This window comes from Prunus mume, linkage group LG6, assembly GCF_029339155.1.
Source record: "Prunus mume cultivar Tortuosa linkage group LG6, ASM2933915v1, whole genome shotgun sequence".
NCBI classification, from domain to species: Eukaryota; Viridiplantae; Streptophyta; class Magnoliopsida; order Rosales; family Rosaceae; genus Prunus; species Prunus mume.
The window spans coordinates 22,668,760-22,684,541 of NC_142703.1; the positions used below are offsets into that span (position 1 = coordinate 22,668,760).

At 36.4% G+C, this 15,782-nt stretch overlaps 2 protein-coding genes across 2 annotated transcripts; one reads left to right on the forward strand and one right to left on the reverse strand.

Annotated features, from left to right (window-relative positions):
• The first annotated feature begins 216 nt into the window (after positions 1-216).
• LOC103336118 (calmodulin-binding transcription activator 2) lies at positions 217-9,425 on the forward strand. Its single transcript, XM_008239156.2, is given in 14 exon segments — positions 217-387; positions 510-629; positions 944-1,059; positions 1,285-1,373; positions 1,582-1,624; positions 3,170-3,344; positions 3,545-3,655; positions 3,807-4,129; positions 4,650-5,186; positions 5,741-6,432; positions 7,044-7,218; positions 7,220-7,621; positions 8,054-8,377; positions 8,975-9,425. Coding segments are annotated over 14 exon segments (3,261 nt in total). The 5' UTR covers positions 217-347; the 3' UTR covers positions 9,089-9,425.
• A 1,026-nt stretch (positions 9,426-10,451) lies between these two features.
• On the reverse strand, positions 10,452-13,804 carry LOC103336119 (tobamovirus multiplication protein 1-like). Its single transcript, XM_008239157.2, has 11 exons — positions 13,463-13,804; positions 13,146-13,236; positions 12,979-13,031; positions 12,249-12,341; positions 12,076-12,147; positions 11,884-11,956; positions 11,649-11,694; positions 11,498-11,561; positions 11,165-11,218; positions 10,998-11,075; positions 10,452-10,711 (listed from the first exon to the last, which is right to left on the reverse strand). The coding sequence occupies exons 1-11, from the start codon at positions 13,640-13,642 to the stop codon at positions 10,619-10,621; spliced, it is 897 nt and encodes a 298-aa protein (XP_008237379.2). The 5' UTR covers positions 13,643-13,804; the 3' UTR covers positions 10,452-10,618.
• Positions 13,805-15,782: the final 1,978 nt, after the last annotated feature.

Consider the following 15,782-nt stretch of genomic DNA (forward strand, 5'->3'; position numbering starts at 1 on the left):
CCACAACCACAACATCCTCACCATCGAACCACCACAATATTATTTTGTGTACCGATAGATACATTCTGTTAATAATTCAGAAGACGCAAAAGTATTCACAAAATACATTCTGTTAATAATAGTATAAGATAGGGATAGATACATTCTGTTAATAATAGTATTCACAAGATACAAATAAATAAAAAAGAAAACATAATTTAATTTTTGATTTGAATAGGGGTCTCCCTTCGTATATCCATCTTACCCCGTTGACTCTGACTCCGTAAAATGATGACTTAAATAAAACTTTCTTGTCTATTTCTATCAACTTCTGCTCAGCTTCCTTGCCTTCTTCGACTAGTCTTTCCATGGCGGAACGCGGATCGTACTCTCAGGGCCCTCGATTAGGTCAGATTTCAATCTCCCTTTCCTTGTTAATTATTGTTTTCTTCAATTTAATACTAAAATATTCATACTCGATCAGGTCATTTCCTGGCAAGATTTCTCATAGTATGGTTTCGTGTATGCAGACTTCCAACAATTGCTGGGGGAGGCCCAACATCGGTGGTTGCGGCCAGCTGAAATCTGTGAAATTCTTAGTAATTTTCAGAAATTCCGTATTTCATCAGAGCCTCCAAACAGACCACCAAGTATGGTTATTGACTTAATTGCAAATATTAATTTATATGATTAACTAAGTATTGTTTCTTCCTTAATTCTTATTTCTCTTTTACAAAAGTCTATTAGCCGATGCGAATTTGTTTTGGGTTCTTAAAAAAATCAGCTCTTTTGGTGTACCAAAAAAGTCTGTAAATATCATTTGGGATGTTTTCTTTTTGAACCTTTTAATTTTGTTAGGGAAAGTCAATAGCTCACTTTTACATACAATGCAATTACTGGTCGTTTCAGTTGTAGTATTTACACACACAGAACATTACTTATGAAACTTCTTCCACCATACCAGGTGGTTCGCTGTTTCTTTTTGATCGGAAGGTTTTGAGATACTTTAGGAAGGATGGACATAATTGGAGGAAGAAAAAAGATGGAAAGACTGTGAAGGAGGCTCATGAGAAGCTAAAGGTAAGCTTGCAAAAAAGAGATCTTTACCCGTATCTGTAGTCTCTGAGTTTGTAATAAAAGCCGCGTTATAGTCAGCAATTATTTTAGTGTACCCCTAAAGGATGCTCATGTGGATAATTGAACTGACACATTTCTTGGATATTTTCTTAATAGAAAAATGAAAATAATCTTCGTTGAACTATAAAACCTGGAGTCTGAGAACTAACATTATTCGGGTTATCTTAGGTTGGCAGTGTTGATGTTCTACACTGCTACTATGCTCATGGAGAAGAGAATGAAAATTTTCAAAGGCGCAGCTATTGGATGCTTGAACAGTAAGTATGAGTTATGTACTTTATTTATGTATATGCGCAGTACCCTTCATATTCCAGAGTTGCTGTTCATACGCATTTCCATAAAGGTCCAATATTGTGTTATTGCATTCCTTTTTGGAATAAAGTTTGGTTTCTAAGGTCTTTAGTTTTCTAATACTTCTTTCCCGAGGTTTCTATTTTTAATTTTAATGTGCTTGTCATTGTGCAGGGATTTGATGCACATAGTTTTTGTCCATTACTTGGAAGTAAAGGTATTCTACTCCTTGTTCTTCAATCATTTTATTTTCGTTATTGTTGCAATTGTTTAAAATCCGATACCCTTCTCGTATTCAGTTTTTGGAAAGGCTTGATAACTTTTTCTCATGTAGACCATCTTTCGTCTAGTTAAAGCACTTGTGAGTCATAAATTTATATCATATTTGTTTAGTTTGAAGTTTAAACAGAGTGCGTGCTAAGGTACAAGTGTTACTTTTGGTTGCTCATGGGAAGATTAATACTTGTGACAGTTCAAAGAAGGCCTTCTATCTTCCTTTCTCCCCCTTGGTGAGTTATGTGCAGGAAGAATGGTGAAAATATGGATGATTTGTTGCTTCAATGCCCAATGGCTTTTTCTTTGTGGTTATGATTACTGAGGGAAACGGGTTTATGTTGGTCATTCAGGTGTTGTGTAATACGCTGTTATGTCAGAATTTTAAATTTTTCGCGGGTAAGAAAATGAGTGTAGTTCTGAGAAGATGTGCTATGAGGGAAAGTTTTTGGGTTATATGGGTGGAAAGAAATAGGAGGATTTTTGAGAATTTTCCTAGTGAGCGGTTCGTTTTTGGGCTTCTTTAGCTTTGGAGTTTAGAGAGCTGTTTCTGTTATTTTATCAGATTCGAGAGCAGCCGCTGTATTTTTTTTTTTTATAGCTTTACCTTAGGGAAGAGCTGTTAGTTGCAGGTTTTGTGTATAATTTTCGTAGAAGTTGTTCACTACTCTTGTAATTTTTTTTCTTTTACAATGAAAGCTGTCTCCCATTAAAAAAATATGGTCACTGGGGTTGGTTGAATTTATTCTCAAGTCAGGTCAGCTTAATTTCTTTATCTATTACTGATCTTACACTCTCCATTTGTCTGTCTGTCTGTAAGTACTTGTGTGAGCTATAAAACCTTTTTTTCCCAGCTCATGAATTATAACCTGTGTGGTATCTCTCTCTCTCTCTCTCTCTACTGGGGTTGGGTGAGTCAAATGTAGTGTGTGCCCTAGACCTAGCTCATCTTTTATAACATAAGCATATGCTCAGGAAGTAAAACCAAATTGATATAGGTTTTTAACACAAGCCCTGAAATAGTACAACGTTGCTTAAAAAAATTAACCAAACGAACTTATAAGGTCAAGTTGGAATTGTGTTGGGGTTGTCTTGATCCAGAATTCCAAATAGCTAGCAATTGTTGTAATTTGTCCCATAATTAAGAAAGCATGAACTTGCGTGTTCCAATATCATGAAACTTTGGTATGAACAAAAGGTTTATTGAAAATAGAGGAAGAGTACAAAGGAAATAAAGGTGGGTCAATAGCTCATGAATGTCATTTGTATGATAAAGTTCCTAGAACAGTTCTGAAGAAGGTATTTGACTTTGGCCAGTACACTCAAAAATTGCAATTTATGACCTCAAGACTTTGAATATATATTTTGTCAGATTCACGTTTACACTTTTATAGTATGCCTAAGTTTCTCAAACCAAGTAACTGTGCCCTATGCATATTTCTTGTTGACTGTTAATGCTTTCTTCATGTAAATCTTTTCTCTTTCTCAGGGTAATAGGGCAAATGCTGGAGGCATTAGAGAGATTGATGAGGTTACACCTGATCTGCAAAAGGGCAGCTTCTGGCCTTCTAGCCCTTCAAATAGTAATTGCAGAACACCTTCAGGAAATACAGATTATACAAGCCCAAGCAGCAACCTCACATCATGTGAAGATGCTGATTCTGGTATTCCATTTCTGTAGCTTTGTTAAAAAGGGTTATCTTTTACATGCCATTTTGGTCTTATCTTGTGTTGATAATTTATTGTCTTGATTTTAGAAAATTCAGTTTGATGTACATAATAAATGCCAAAATGACTGTGCAACGCCTACTCACTTCTTAAATATGCATGAGAGTTTCTGTTTAACACATGTGAGCTGATGCAGGTGATAGTCGCCAGGCAAGTTCTTTGCAGTCAAGTTTCGACTCACAACAGATGGGGAATGGTCCTCTCACAGACAAAGCAGATATTAATCTCTCACTGCATCCACATTTGAGTAAGGATCTTTATGTTTTTACTTTTATTCTTTTGCCTCGGGGAGGGGAGGGAGGGTGTTGCTTGTTAATTTATGTTTATACATGGATGGCTTCATCTAATGACCTCTTACATCGAGCAACATGCTGATTTGATTATTATAATCTTATCAGACAATCATGATGGCCAGTCATCATTTCATGGAGGAAATTACAGGCCATATTTTGAGAAAGATCAACAGTGTTACAGTGATGACTCTACTTGTGGGATTGATTCTCAAAAAACACTCGGTGTGGGATCCTGGGAAGAAATCTTGGAACAGTGCACAACGGGACTTCACCCTGTAACTTCTCATGGATCAAAGTCTTCCATCCAAATTGCTTCGGCTGGAATTCCCCCTGAACAACAAAATATAGCTTCAACTGAGTTTTTAGCAGGGAATAGCACATTAAAGGAGGAGTTCGGGAGTCCTCTGCCATTCCGAACAAATTGGCAGGTATTTACTAGCTTCTATGGTTCTTTATCTACTGTTGGCATGTTTGCTGTTTATCATTTAGGCTTATTGTTATAGATAATTTCTGAGATTCAGTGCTATTACTTCTTCTATGCGCTTTAGTCCTGCTTTTTTTATGCCATATTGAACTGCAGATACTTGAGGATATTTCACTTTATGTGCGTGTAGGGTGCTGTTCTCTTAGTGTCACATTAAATTTTTATATATAGACATCCAAAACAGCTGAGGTATTGAATTTTATGAAATCCAAACTATTAAGTATACAGTAAAAACCCTGGTGTATTAATAAGGAACATCTCAGCTTGGTAACCAACTCTACCTCACTGTTTTAATTTCATTTTTCCGTTTGGATGAGTTCATCCATGGATTCTCTGGTATGCTACATATATTGGTTACATGTTTTTTTCTCTCTTCGTGTTAATGTTTGCATCGTATATTAATAATATAGTTTCTTCAAATTAAGAATTATGTTGATGTTCTAAGTATTAGATTGTTTATCCAGATTCCTTTGGAAGAAAATGCATTGCAGTTGCCCAAATGGCCCCTTGACCAGTCAATGAATTTGCAACTGCCAAGTAATCTTGATACCAGGCTATTTGAGCAAGGCACTGTTGATGTGAATCTGAGAAATGCTCCTGAGCTTGTCACTACTCATCCCAATCAGCGAAATGACCAGCTTGTGCAGAACAACTTTCAAGCACAGCTTACAAATGCAGAATCTCAATGCTTAATCATATCAAGTTCCGAGCCTGACATTCCTAAAGATGGGAATATCAACTATGCTTTCACTTTGAGACAGCAATTATTAGATCAAGAAGAGGGTTTGAAGAAAGTTGACAGTTTCTCTAGGTGGGTTTCTAAGGAACTCGGAGAGGTTGATGATTTGCAGATGCAATCCTCATCTGGTATTTCGTGGAGCACAGATGAATGTGGAAATGTAGCTGATGATTCCTCATTGAGCCCTTCTATCTCCCAGGACCAGCTATTCAGTATAGTTGATTTTTCACCAAAATGGGCGTACACAGACTCTGAAATTGAGGTACTGAATTATGGCATATTTTACAAGAGAGATTTTCGGCAACGTAAATATTATCCAGTCAGATGCTTACTAAATTTATTGTAGAAATCCTTTTTGTGCCAAAATAATTTCGTTGCTGAAAATGTATTATATAAGATCCCGTTGTTTCATAAGCATGATTTCTCTGAACAACTCTGTAACTATTAGCTACTCTTTTGTATGTGGTACTTAGCTTTTGAACTTCTTGTGATACTATCATCTTCCACTCAATTTCTGTCATTTTATCTTTTTGATTACTTGAGAGTTTTTGACATATGTTGGTTTTAGTTTTCCCCTGTCCACTTAAATTGGTTGGTTATTATGTTTGTTCTTTGGTATCTGTCTTCCGACTTTAAAAAATTTGCTTTCTGATAGTTTCTATTTGACTATGAAATATTATATTATCTCCATGCTTTGGTAAAAGGTTACCAAATTTGTTGGCGTGTCTATTCTATTGCAGATCTGATGGTTGCCATTTTATATGTATATGTGCTCGATTTCTTTTTTGTTATCTCATTTTGCTAGTTGTGAAACAGGTTCTGGTTATTGGGACATTCTTGGTAAGTCAAAAAGAGGTAACAAAGTATAATTGGTCTTGTATGTTTGGGGAAGTGGAGGTTCCAGCACAGGTTTTAGCCAATGGAGTTCTTTTTTGTTTTGCTCCACCTCACAGTGCTGGGCAAGTCCCTTTCTATGTAACCTGTTCCAACAGGCTAGCTTGTAGTGAAGTGAGGGAGTTTGAGTATCAAGTGGGCTCCACTAAAGATTTAGATATCACAAATATCTGCAATGCCACTACAAATGACATCCATCTTCACTTGCGTCTTGAGAGTTTACTGTCTCTGAGATCTGTCAGCCCTTCAGGTCAACTAGTTGAAGGTGTTAAGGAGAAACAAAACCTAATTAGTAAAATCATTTCACTGAAGGAGGAAGAGGAATGCTTACCCCTGGTAGAGCCAACAGCAGTGAATGATTTGCTCCAACATGAAGGTATGGAACATCTCATAAAGCTGATGAAAGAGAAGTTGTACAGCTGGCTCCTTCATAAAGCAATAGAAGATGGTAAAGGACCTAGTGTATTAGATAGTGAGGGCCAAGGCGTGATACATTTAGCAGCTGCTCTTGGATATGATTGGGCCATAAAACCCATTGTAACTGCAGGAGTTAGTATCAATTTTCGTGACGTTAATGGATGGACTGCCCTTCATTGGGCTGCATTCTATGGCAGGCAAGGACATCAGGACCTACCTTTTTTTATTTTAATCGAGCTCTTGAATATTCTATGACTTTGATGCATATATAGAGTAGCTTAGGGACATGGCTTAAAATAAAATCTATTTTGTAGCCCATTTAAGCATCAAACTTTGTTACTGCAAATTTTGTAAAGCCCCATCTCATCTGAATTATAAGAGCTGAGGGAAGCCATTTAACAATGACTTGTTTTGTAAAACATTGAGTAGTCCTCCTCGCTCGCTCTCTCTCTCTCTCTATGTACACACACACACACACACACACACACACACACATCCATCATATTCACATATACAAGTAAACTAGTGATTTATACAATACTTTAGTGACAAAGGACCTAATTTTTCTTTTAACCTGCACTTTTTAAGCTTCAAGTAAAACTTCATTTATATTTCCTTCATGATAAATTGTTTGCAAATTACTATAGGCTAGCTCAAAAGCATACTGAGGGAATGAATTGCTCACTTGGGCTTGTGTTGTTTTTGAATTAGTATCAAGTGCTCTTAATCTGCATCCTATTCCAACACCTGCTCATATTTTGCTGTTCTGTGTTTTTGTTTTCCTACCTTGAACCTATACCAAATTCAGAGAGCAGACGGTTGCAATCCTTATCTCTCTTGGTGCAGCTCCTGGAGCGCTGACCGATCCATCTCCAGAATTTCCTTTGGGTAGAGCACCAGCAGACCTGGCTTCTGTTAACAGACACAAAGGAATCTCAGGCTTCCTCGCGGAGTCTTCGCTGACCAGTTACCTTGACTCCCTTCACAATGAATGATGCAAAGGAAGGTGGTGCTGCAGAAATATCTAGAATAAGAGCTGTTAAAACTTTTTCAGAAAGAATAGCTACACCTGGGAGCTACAGTGATATGCCAGATGCGCTTTCACTGAAGGATTCACTTACTGCTGTAACTAATGCTACACAAGCTGCTGATCGCATACATCAAATGTTCAGGATGCAGTCATTTGATAGGAGACAGTTAACTGAGTATGATACTGATGAGTTCGGAATGCCGGATGAGCGAGCGATTTCACTCATAGCTTCCAAATCACACAAGGTGGGACCAGTCCATGGGCATACTGCTGCAATTCAGATACAGAAGAAGTTTCGCGGTTGGAAGAAGAGAAAAGAGTTCCTGATAATTCGTCAACGAATTGTTAAAATCCAGGTTTGTTGCAACTTTTTGTTTGTTGATTGAGTTAAAAGAAAACAGTCTTATTATTGATAGCTTTTACCGGTGCCTCTGATTTTGGGTAACAAATGATTCATATAAATAAAGTTCCCAGTGGAAGTATTTTAAGCTTGTTTTGTATAGAAAATTTCTACTTCTGGTCGTTAGTTCTTTTGCCAATTAAATCAGATGAATAGTAAAGAGTTGTTGACTTGGAGACTTCTGAGAATCTTGGAATCATGTTTTAGAGTTGAGGATTTGATTGGTTCTGGCCATCTCAATCTTCGCTTTAATAAATATTATATTTTGAATTCAATAAGATATTTTTTAGAGACCCACTTTCCAAAACTGTATTAATTTTCTGGGTATTGCTTCTCTGAAAGATTTGTACAGCCTTGAATGCTAATTTTCCATTTCCATTTGGTAAAGGCTCATGTACGGGGACACCAAGTAAGGAAACAATATAAAGCAATCACCTGGTCAGTTGGAATTCTGGAGAAAGTTATATTGCGTTGGAGACGTAAGGGGACTGGTTTGCGAGGATTCCGACCGGATGCAGTTGCCAAGGCTCCGAACCTACAAAGCGTTCCCTCAAAAGACGACGATTATGATTTTCTTAAGAAAGGAAGGAAACAAACCGAGGAAAGGTTACAGAAAGCGCTTACTAGGGTAAAGTCTATGGTTCAATATCCCGAGGGACGAGCTCAATATCGTAGACTGCTAAATGTTGTGGAAGGGTTCCGCGAAACCAAGGTATTGATACATCTCCCTTTTATAGTCTAATTATCTTAGTTACTGTTTGAAAAATCAGAAATGTCGCATTTTTCATTAAGTGCATCTTCTTTTAGTTTTTTACCCCTTTGGATATAATTTGTGGACATTATAATTTTTTATCCCTTTTAGTTTTTTACCCCTCAAAAGAAGATGATTTTTTACCCCTTTCAGATATAATTTTTTACCCCTTTTAGTTTTTTACCCCTTTGGATATTTTAGCTCAGATATCTAAAAAGGCCCAAGTATGGTCTTGTTTTCCATATTAATTATAAGCTTTGGAACACTGTCCTCGGTTGCAAATCAATTGAATTTTTTGATTTTTGGTATGCATTATGTTCCAAGGTTAACAAAGGGCACATGAAAATTTCTGAAACTTAAAACAAGATTGAAGATCTTCACTTTTCTACCTTGCCCTTTCTGTGAATCTTAGTATAGAAAATGTAAGTCCGTCCTCACCCAGTGTGTCACTTACTATTGGACAACTAATGGAACTGTTAGTACTAAATATCGATAACCATCGCCTGCAATTGCCATTTACTTTGATGACATGTTTTGCATGCCATGATCTTCTGGCAGGTAAGTGATATGGCTACGGATGGATCAGAACTAAAGGTCGAAGGTGGTGATGATCTGATTGATATTGACAAATTGTTGGATGACGACACTTTCATGTCAATAGCATTTGATTGAGCCTGCTCTGAGTTGCCCTGTCTGTAAATTATATATGACTGGCATCCTTAGAGGGATTTGAAGGTTGTAGCTTGTCTATGTATATGTCCGAATCGATGTAGAAAGTCATCTATGAGATACCCAGTTCTGCAGAAGCATAGTTAGGACAATCAAAATTTACTCCAGGTTACACAGTTTTTATTGTGGTTGAATTTATTTAGGAAGTGGAATATTTTGATTGTTGTATACTGTGAAAAACGTTGTAACTACTAATTTACTTGTACCTCGAGCTTTGCTCCAGTTGATTTCAAAATCTGTAAAGTATTGTCGAAGTAAAAGATTTGGAAGTGCTTAAGAACATGACTCTTAACTTACAGAATCCTAGTGCCGAATGGTCCAGGATATATTTGGATGTCCACGAACTGAATGCAAGTTATAAATTGATGTGGACTGCCTTACCAGTCAAGTTGTTAGTTAACCCATACGAGTTTAATTATTTGTAAATAAACTCATGATTCTTATGTGTTTTGGTTATTAATTCACATAAAAGGTTTTGAAATTTTAATTTCCAGCAACCCAAAATTAATTTATTTTAAATTTTCTTGAATTTTTCCAAATACGTGTAACGCTGTAGAGTGTACAAATTTAGACTAATTGACTACTATACAACAGCACCTAGTTGAGGTTTGCATGCATCGAAGGCCTTAAAATCCACACTCCTGATTTTCGGGTTCATATTAAATACCTCCTCTGCCGTAGACTTCGACTTGTCAAAAGATATTGATTTCCCGCCGTAGTTTATCTTGTTTTCCTCCAAAATTTTCAAAAAGGTAACATTTTTAGGATGTGGGAAATTAACTCGAAAATATTCACTGCGCGCTTTTTCTTTTTACATTGATATTGTCACGGTACATTTGAATTAATAAATCCTTCAAATCTATCTACTGAATTAAATCCTTAAAATATGACGTTCCCTGCATTTACTCTAAATAATCATGAAAACAAGAAAAGTGAGACGCATTTAAATTGTGAAATCATGCATAATGACTTGAATTATTTTCTGATATGGAACATCATACTAATAGTGTTTAACCAAGTGTGCAGGGACATCATATGAATATAGGACCTCATATGTAGGGGTAATTGCTCTTAACCACTTGAACTACAAGTTCCTTGCTATTCTCACAAAGTCCTGCATCCCGAGACTCTACATCTACTGTATGCCAATTTTTTTTTTTTTGTTCATTTCTTGTAAAGCATTAATGTCAATTTTCCTGTTTTGCTCAAATTTACTCGTCATAAACTAATAATAGAAAAACATTGTAAATAGAATTTAATTTTGAAACTAGTAAAAAGGTACAACGAAGAAATGAAGCAGTGTACGTGTTCAATAATTTTGAAATGTTATTCTAGAAAGCGTACTGTCCCCATTGTTAAAAGAAAAATATACAAAAGAAATACCAAGAATATACATGAAATCCAACTCGAGCAGAGCACAGAATCATCTAACAATTTCGGTTTCAACATAGGCTCAAAAGATGAATAGAGCTTTCATTTTATGGGTTGGTACTGATCAGAAACACGCCTAGGCGGCACCTTTCTCAGGATGAAAAGCACCAAAGCAGATGGAACAATCTCCGCTAACTGTGCCAAAATAAATGAAAAATGTTTACAACATAGAAAAGAATAGTTCTACACTACGCAGTCAAAGACACAATTAGTCCAACTATTTTGCTTGAAGTCCTCTTTCACTCGGAGATATTCTCCGGGAAAGTTCTGCCAAACCGTGAGACCGACTGATCTAGGTAACATGCATTGGCCCATCCCGGTGAGGGAGGGGACTGCAGTAGCTAGACAAAATAGGGTACATGGAACTCTACTGGCAGAGCAGCAAGATATAAAATATGGAAGTTACGGATTCAAAACTTGCCATGTAATAAATAAGGTTTAGGATAGGATGATTCACGACATCGACATCTGCATCTTTGTCAAATGCAGAAACTGCGAGCTGCAATACAACTCAAGAAATAAGTCTTCAAAAATCAATAACTTTTTTGTGTTATATGTGCAAGTGCTCCACAATTGAAAGGAACTCACCACCAAGCATCTTATCAAGAAACAAGTGCAGCAAATGCCTGTGACCCATCCAACCTGCCATGTAAGATAAGTTGGGCACTGTGATTTTCTACATAAATTGCACTAGTTCTTTACTTTCAGAATCATACTGTGGATTACAATTGTCATGGTTATGATCCTGGAGCAGATCATGTAACCCTACTGTGAAAGGTGCATAAACACATTAGATCATGTTTCTTTTCATTGCTTGATCAAATAGAGTAAGAAAATTCATCAAACCGTTTATGCCTATAATAATATCTAATATCTTCCATTTGTTTCAGGCCATAATGTGACTCAAACATAAGCACAAACCTCCTCCAGCTTTTTTTGACGGCCTCTTGACTCAATGGGGAAGTGCCTCAGCATGATAAACAACCTAAAGTCATAAACAACACAAAAATAAACACTTGTTTCATGAAGAAAAAATTCGGGCACTTTCTGTAGATGAACCATAAATCCTTACCTTCCACCATATATCAAGAATCCCAAAGCAGTACCGAATGAAATAACTACAAACAAATGTTGATAATAAATGTCAAGTTTAGCTTTTCCATCTTTGCAGTAGTTTTTCTAACCATGTTTATGTATATACTTCAATGAACTACTTATTCAACTGCACAAATGTTTGACAAAAACTTAAAATTAGAGAAAAGAAATGCAATAGTGAGCAAGATATTAGTATAGTTTTGCCTTTTGACCTGAAAAGAAGATTCTAGCAGCTTCTAGGGCAACGGGACTTCTGCTTACTCTTATGAAAATCCAGATGCACACCTATCATCATAACACAATGACCAGGCATGCAACAGCGATGCCCCAAGTGTAATAACAAACTGAAATTCAACCGTAAGTGCCTAATCATGCTCAACGAGAAATAAATCATTTTTCCTTACCTGTGTGAAGTATATAAATCCATTTATAATATAATAAGCAGGCCTAAGTTTATCAGTCGGAAGGCTTCTTGCCTAAAAATACATAAAAATAATCAGATGATATGAATTAAAGCACGCAACTACTCGTTCGTCATATTAGATTCAGAAAAAAAGAAAAAGAAAAGAAGGTATACCTGGTGATAGATCTCAGCCCAAAATAAGACAAGTAATGTATATGTGGAAAAAAATAAAAGACCAGGAAGATCCATAAGCAGCATTTCAAGAGCCTGCAATACATTTAGGCAGCACAATTAAAAAATATTCTATAATCAGATAACACAAACCACTGAAGCAAATTGATTTCAAAAGTTACAATAACTCAAACTCTGCAAGCTGCAAGTCTACTTTCAAAGTTCAGGAGAAACAGAAACATATTTCAACTTTTACATTGCACTTCAAAATACAGGACAGAGAATTTCCAAATCGCTGTATTTTGTTACGCATGGAACAAGCTATTATCTCGTTAAGCCTTCCAGAGGGACACAACACACATCCTTGGACTACCTAATAACATTTGGGATTTTCTTTTAAGTTTTATATATCATTCTAACACTACTCCTATGATTCTTCTATATTTCTATTCCGACTAAAAAGTAACACTGTTCTTATCCTGTTCTTATCCTATGGACCGTATCCGACAGAAAATGTTATTTGCAAGAATCAATGTTCTTATCCTGCAATGGCATGCCATTCTTGCATCATTATATAATTTGTATACAGCCCTTGGCAAGCAAACCCAAATTCCAACGGTAAAGATCCCAATATACAAATTACTTATCCGTAAAACACTGTTTTGCCAAAACCACTACATATTAAATCCCAGAATAGGACAGCATAATTCAGGAGGCTGCAAATTACACATACCTTAGGCTTAATAAGAAGAACACTCTTGTAGAGACCAAATAGGACAGCCCTCACTGCACACACACACACACACAAATTATTATTTTTGGCTTGAATTAAAAACTTATACAATAAGAAATGGGTGCAGACAGAGTGCGAGTATGAAAAAAATGCAACACAACCCTTACATCCGTTCACTAGAAAGTTCATCAAATGGAAAACCTTTTGTATTGTCCACCCATATTCTGGAACTCTTAATTGAATGCGCACAAGTTGTACCTGAAAATATATAGTAAACAAACCTCATCATCATCTTCATCTTCTCCAAAGCTCGATTATATAAAATTTTCTCATAAAATAACTGAGATTAAAACAAACAAACCCAACAAGAAAAACTCACTGAAGATGCATTTTTTTAAAGAAAGACAGAAAATGGGTCTGCCCAAAAACTGAAAAAACTTGACAGAAATGACAAATGGGGAATGAAAATATTGTAGGGTACTACCAGAGCAACAAGAGAGACCAAGGCATAAGAGGCAGACAGGATATAGTACGTTGGGCCACTTTGCCATTGTTTTGATCCACCAATCTCATTCCACCAATCATCTGCGCCTCCGCTGTAACTAAACAAGAAGCTCTTCCTCATCAAAACCTGAGAAAGCTCTGCAAAAATGAAAATATTCATTCACAAAAGGAAGAGGAAAGCAAGAGCTCTCTGTGTGTCTTGTGTTTCTGTTTGGAGAAGCAGAGAAAGTTGGCAAAATGACGGAGCCAAAGGAAGTGACCGTGGACAAGGCAGAGCCAGGACACGTAGTGAGTGCTGGGCCACGTGTGGATCAACCTCGTCGTGTATATTCGTCGATTGCGCAACCAACGTACCTTACTCCTGCTCACTGGGTCAGACATTCTGTGCATTATATCATAAAAATCTTAACCGCCCAAATAATCCATCATCTTTCAATATGCCACGTCAGCGTTAGTGTGTCCTTGAAATCCTTAAAATTATGCGAGGCTCGCAAATGTGAGTTAAGCTAGTTAGCTAAGATGGTGTGCATGTTCATTAGCACATAAGTTTGATCCCTTCTTCTCGTATATTAAAATAATTAAGAGTAATTTAGACTATCAATTGTATAAAATATAAATAAAAACTCTCTCTCCCCTCTATCATCCAGACTGTCATTTGTATTGTTATTTCTTTCACCACTCCCTTTCTCATTTGTTTTTCCACTTCCTCAGTCACCCTTAGGGATGGCAGTTGGCCAATTCAAGGCCGGTTATGGCAATACCATCCTCGTCCCACTCCTCATTCCCGTCCCCATTCTCGATAAGGATTTTCTAGGAATTCCAATCCTAGTCTCCTCTGAGAGAGAAAGGGGGGGGGGGGTTTCTCCCAAACCAGCCTCGAGTTTAAAAAAAAGTATATATATATATATATATATATATCCTACATTATAACACTAATTTCACCTTAAACCATCAATCACATTTAATTAACCTATTAAATTCAACACAACTACTCATAATCATCTCAATTCAATTTACAAAATTAAATAAATATTAAATATTATACTTATTGATTATATCATATTATAACCATACATTGTTATGTTATATATACATACATTACTTAAAAGTAAATATAGCCCTTATCGAGCCGGGTTCAAGGATGTAGATAACAATATCATCCATATCTCGTTTTGACCGTGATTTTTTATAATTTGGGGATCCTTGTATCAGCCCCAAGTTTTTCCTCGAAATCTCCCCAATAGGGTCGAGGACCTGACAGAGGCCCAACCCACATGGGTATTTTTAGTAAGCTTAAGAGCACTTTGACCTATGATGCCATGGCAAAGGGTAAGGGCAAGGAAGGGCAGACACTATTCAGGTGAATAGTGACTGCCCTACTCCTTTTATTTTGCTTTTCCGTCCATTGTCATGGTAAATAAAGGCAAGCATGGTGAGAATCAATATTCTTAAAGGTTGTTTAAGAAGGTTAAACATTTTATTTTTAAGTAATAATTACTTTGGTAAGTATTAAACTATAGTAATTATAGGGCAATGATTTCCCCACTCCTATTTTATCCACTTACACTCCTTTTTTAGTTATAAAAAAGGAGTGTAAGTGGATAAAATAAGAGAAAAAGGAGTGGGGAAATCACCACTCTAATTATATATATAAATAATATTTAGTTGCTTTCTTGGTTCACCTAGTTCACATTCGTATATACATTTATAGTCAATTAATATATATATATATATAGTCAATTAATATATATATGGCTTATTTATGTATATGCTCTCTGTGCCTTCAAAGTAGTCTTAGATTACCACATGTTCATTGAAACGTCTCAATATACCACCTACACTTTTAATAATTGTCTCACGTTACCTATTCTATCAGTATTAAGAGACGTTACGTTACGTGATGTGGCCCCCATTTCTTTTCAATCGCTTAACAATGGAGAGGAAGGGTTATTCAGTTTGAGAAAATGGGGTATTTGGGAGAGAAGGGAAAATTGGGAGAAGAAGGCTAGGGTTTATGAAAATCTGAGGTGGGGTTTGGTTTGGGAGAATCTGAAGAAGAAATCACTGTTTAGCGTGGGACTTTAAGGCTAGAAAGTGCAAAGATGGTGGTGCTTAAAGAATCTGGAGGTTGTCAACCCATATGTAAGTGAACCCATTCTCACTCATTTTTCTTGTTGTTGGCATATGCATTGAACTGTTGCTGGATTTTTTGTCGTTTTTTTTTTTTTTTTTTTTTTGTATACTATTTTTACTCTGTGTTGGTCCTGTTGTGGTCATTATGTGGCCCTTGTGTGTTCCTT

What these genes read in the sequence shown, in the direction of transcription:
- LOC103336119 (XM_008239157.2), bottom strand. Translation starts at nt 13,642, where the DNA reads ATGAATATTTTCATTTTTGCAGAGCTTTCTCAGGTTTTGATGAGGAAG. An exon ending in GATTTATATACTTCACACAG is followed by an intron (nt 11,957 to 12,075) that starts GTAAGGAAAAAT and finishes TTATGATGATAG; the next exon opens with GTGTGCATCTGGATTTTCAT. An exon ending in GTCAAAAAAAGCTGGAGGAG is followed by an intron (nt 11,219 to 11,497) that starts GTTTGTGCTTAT and finishes CTTACATGGCAG; the next exon opens with GTTGGATGGGTCACAGGCAT.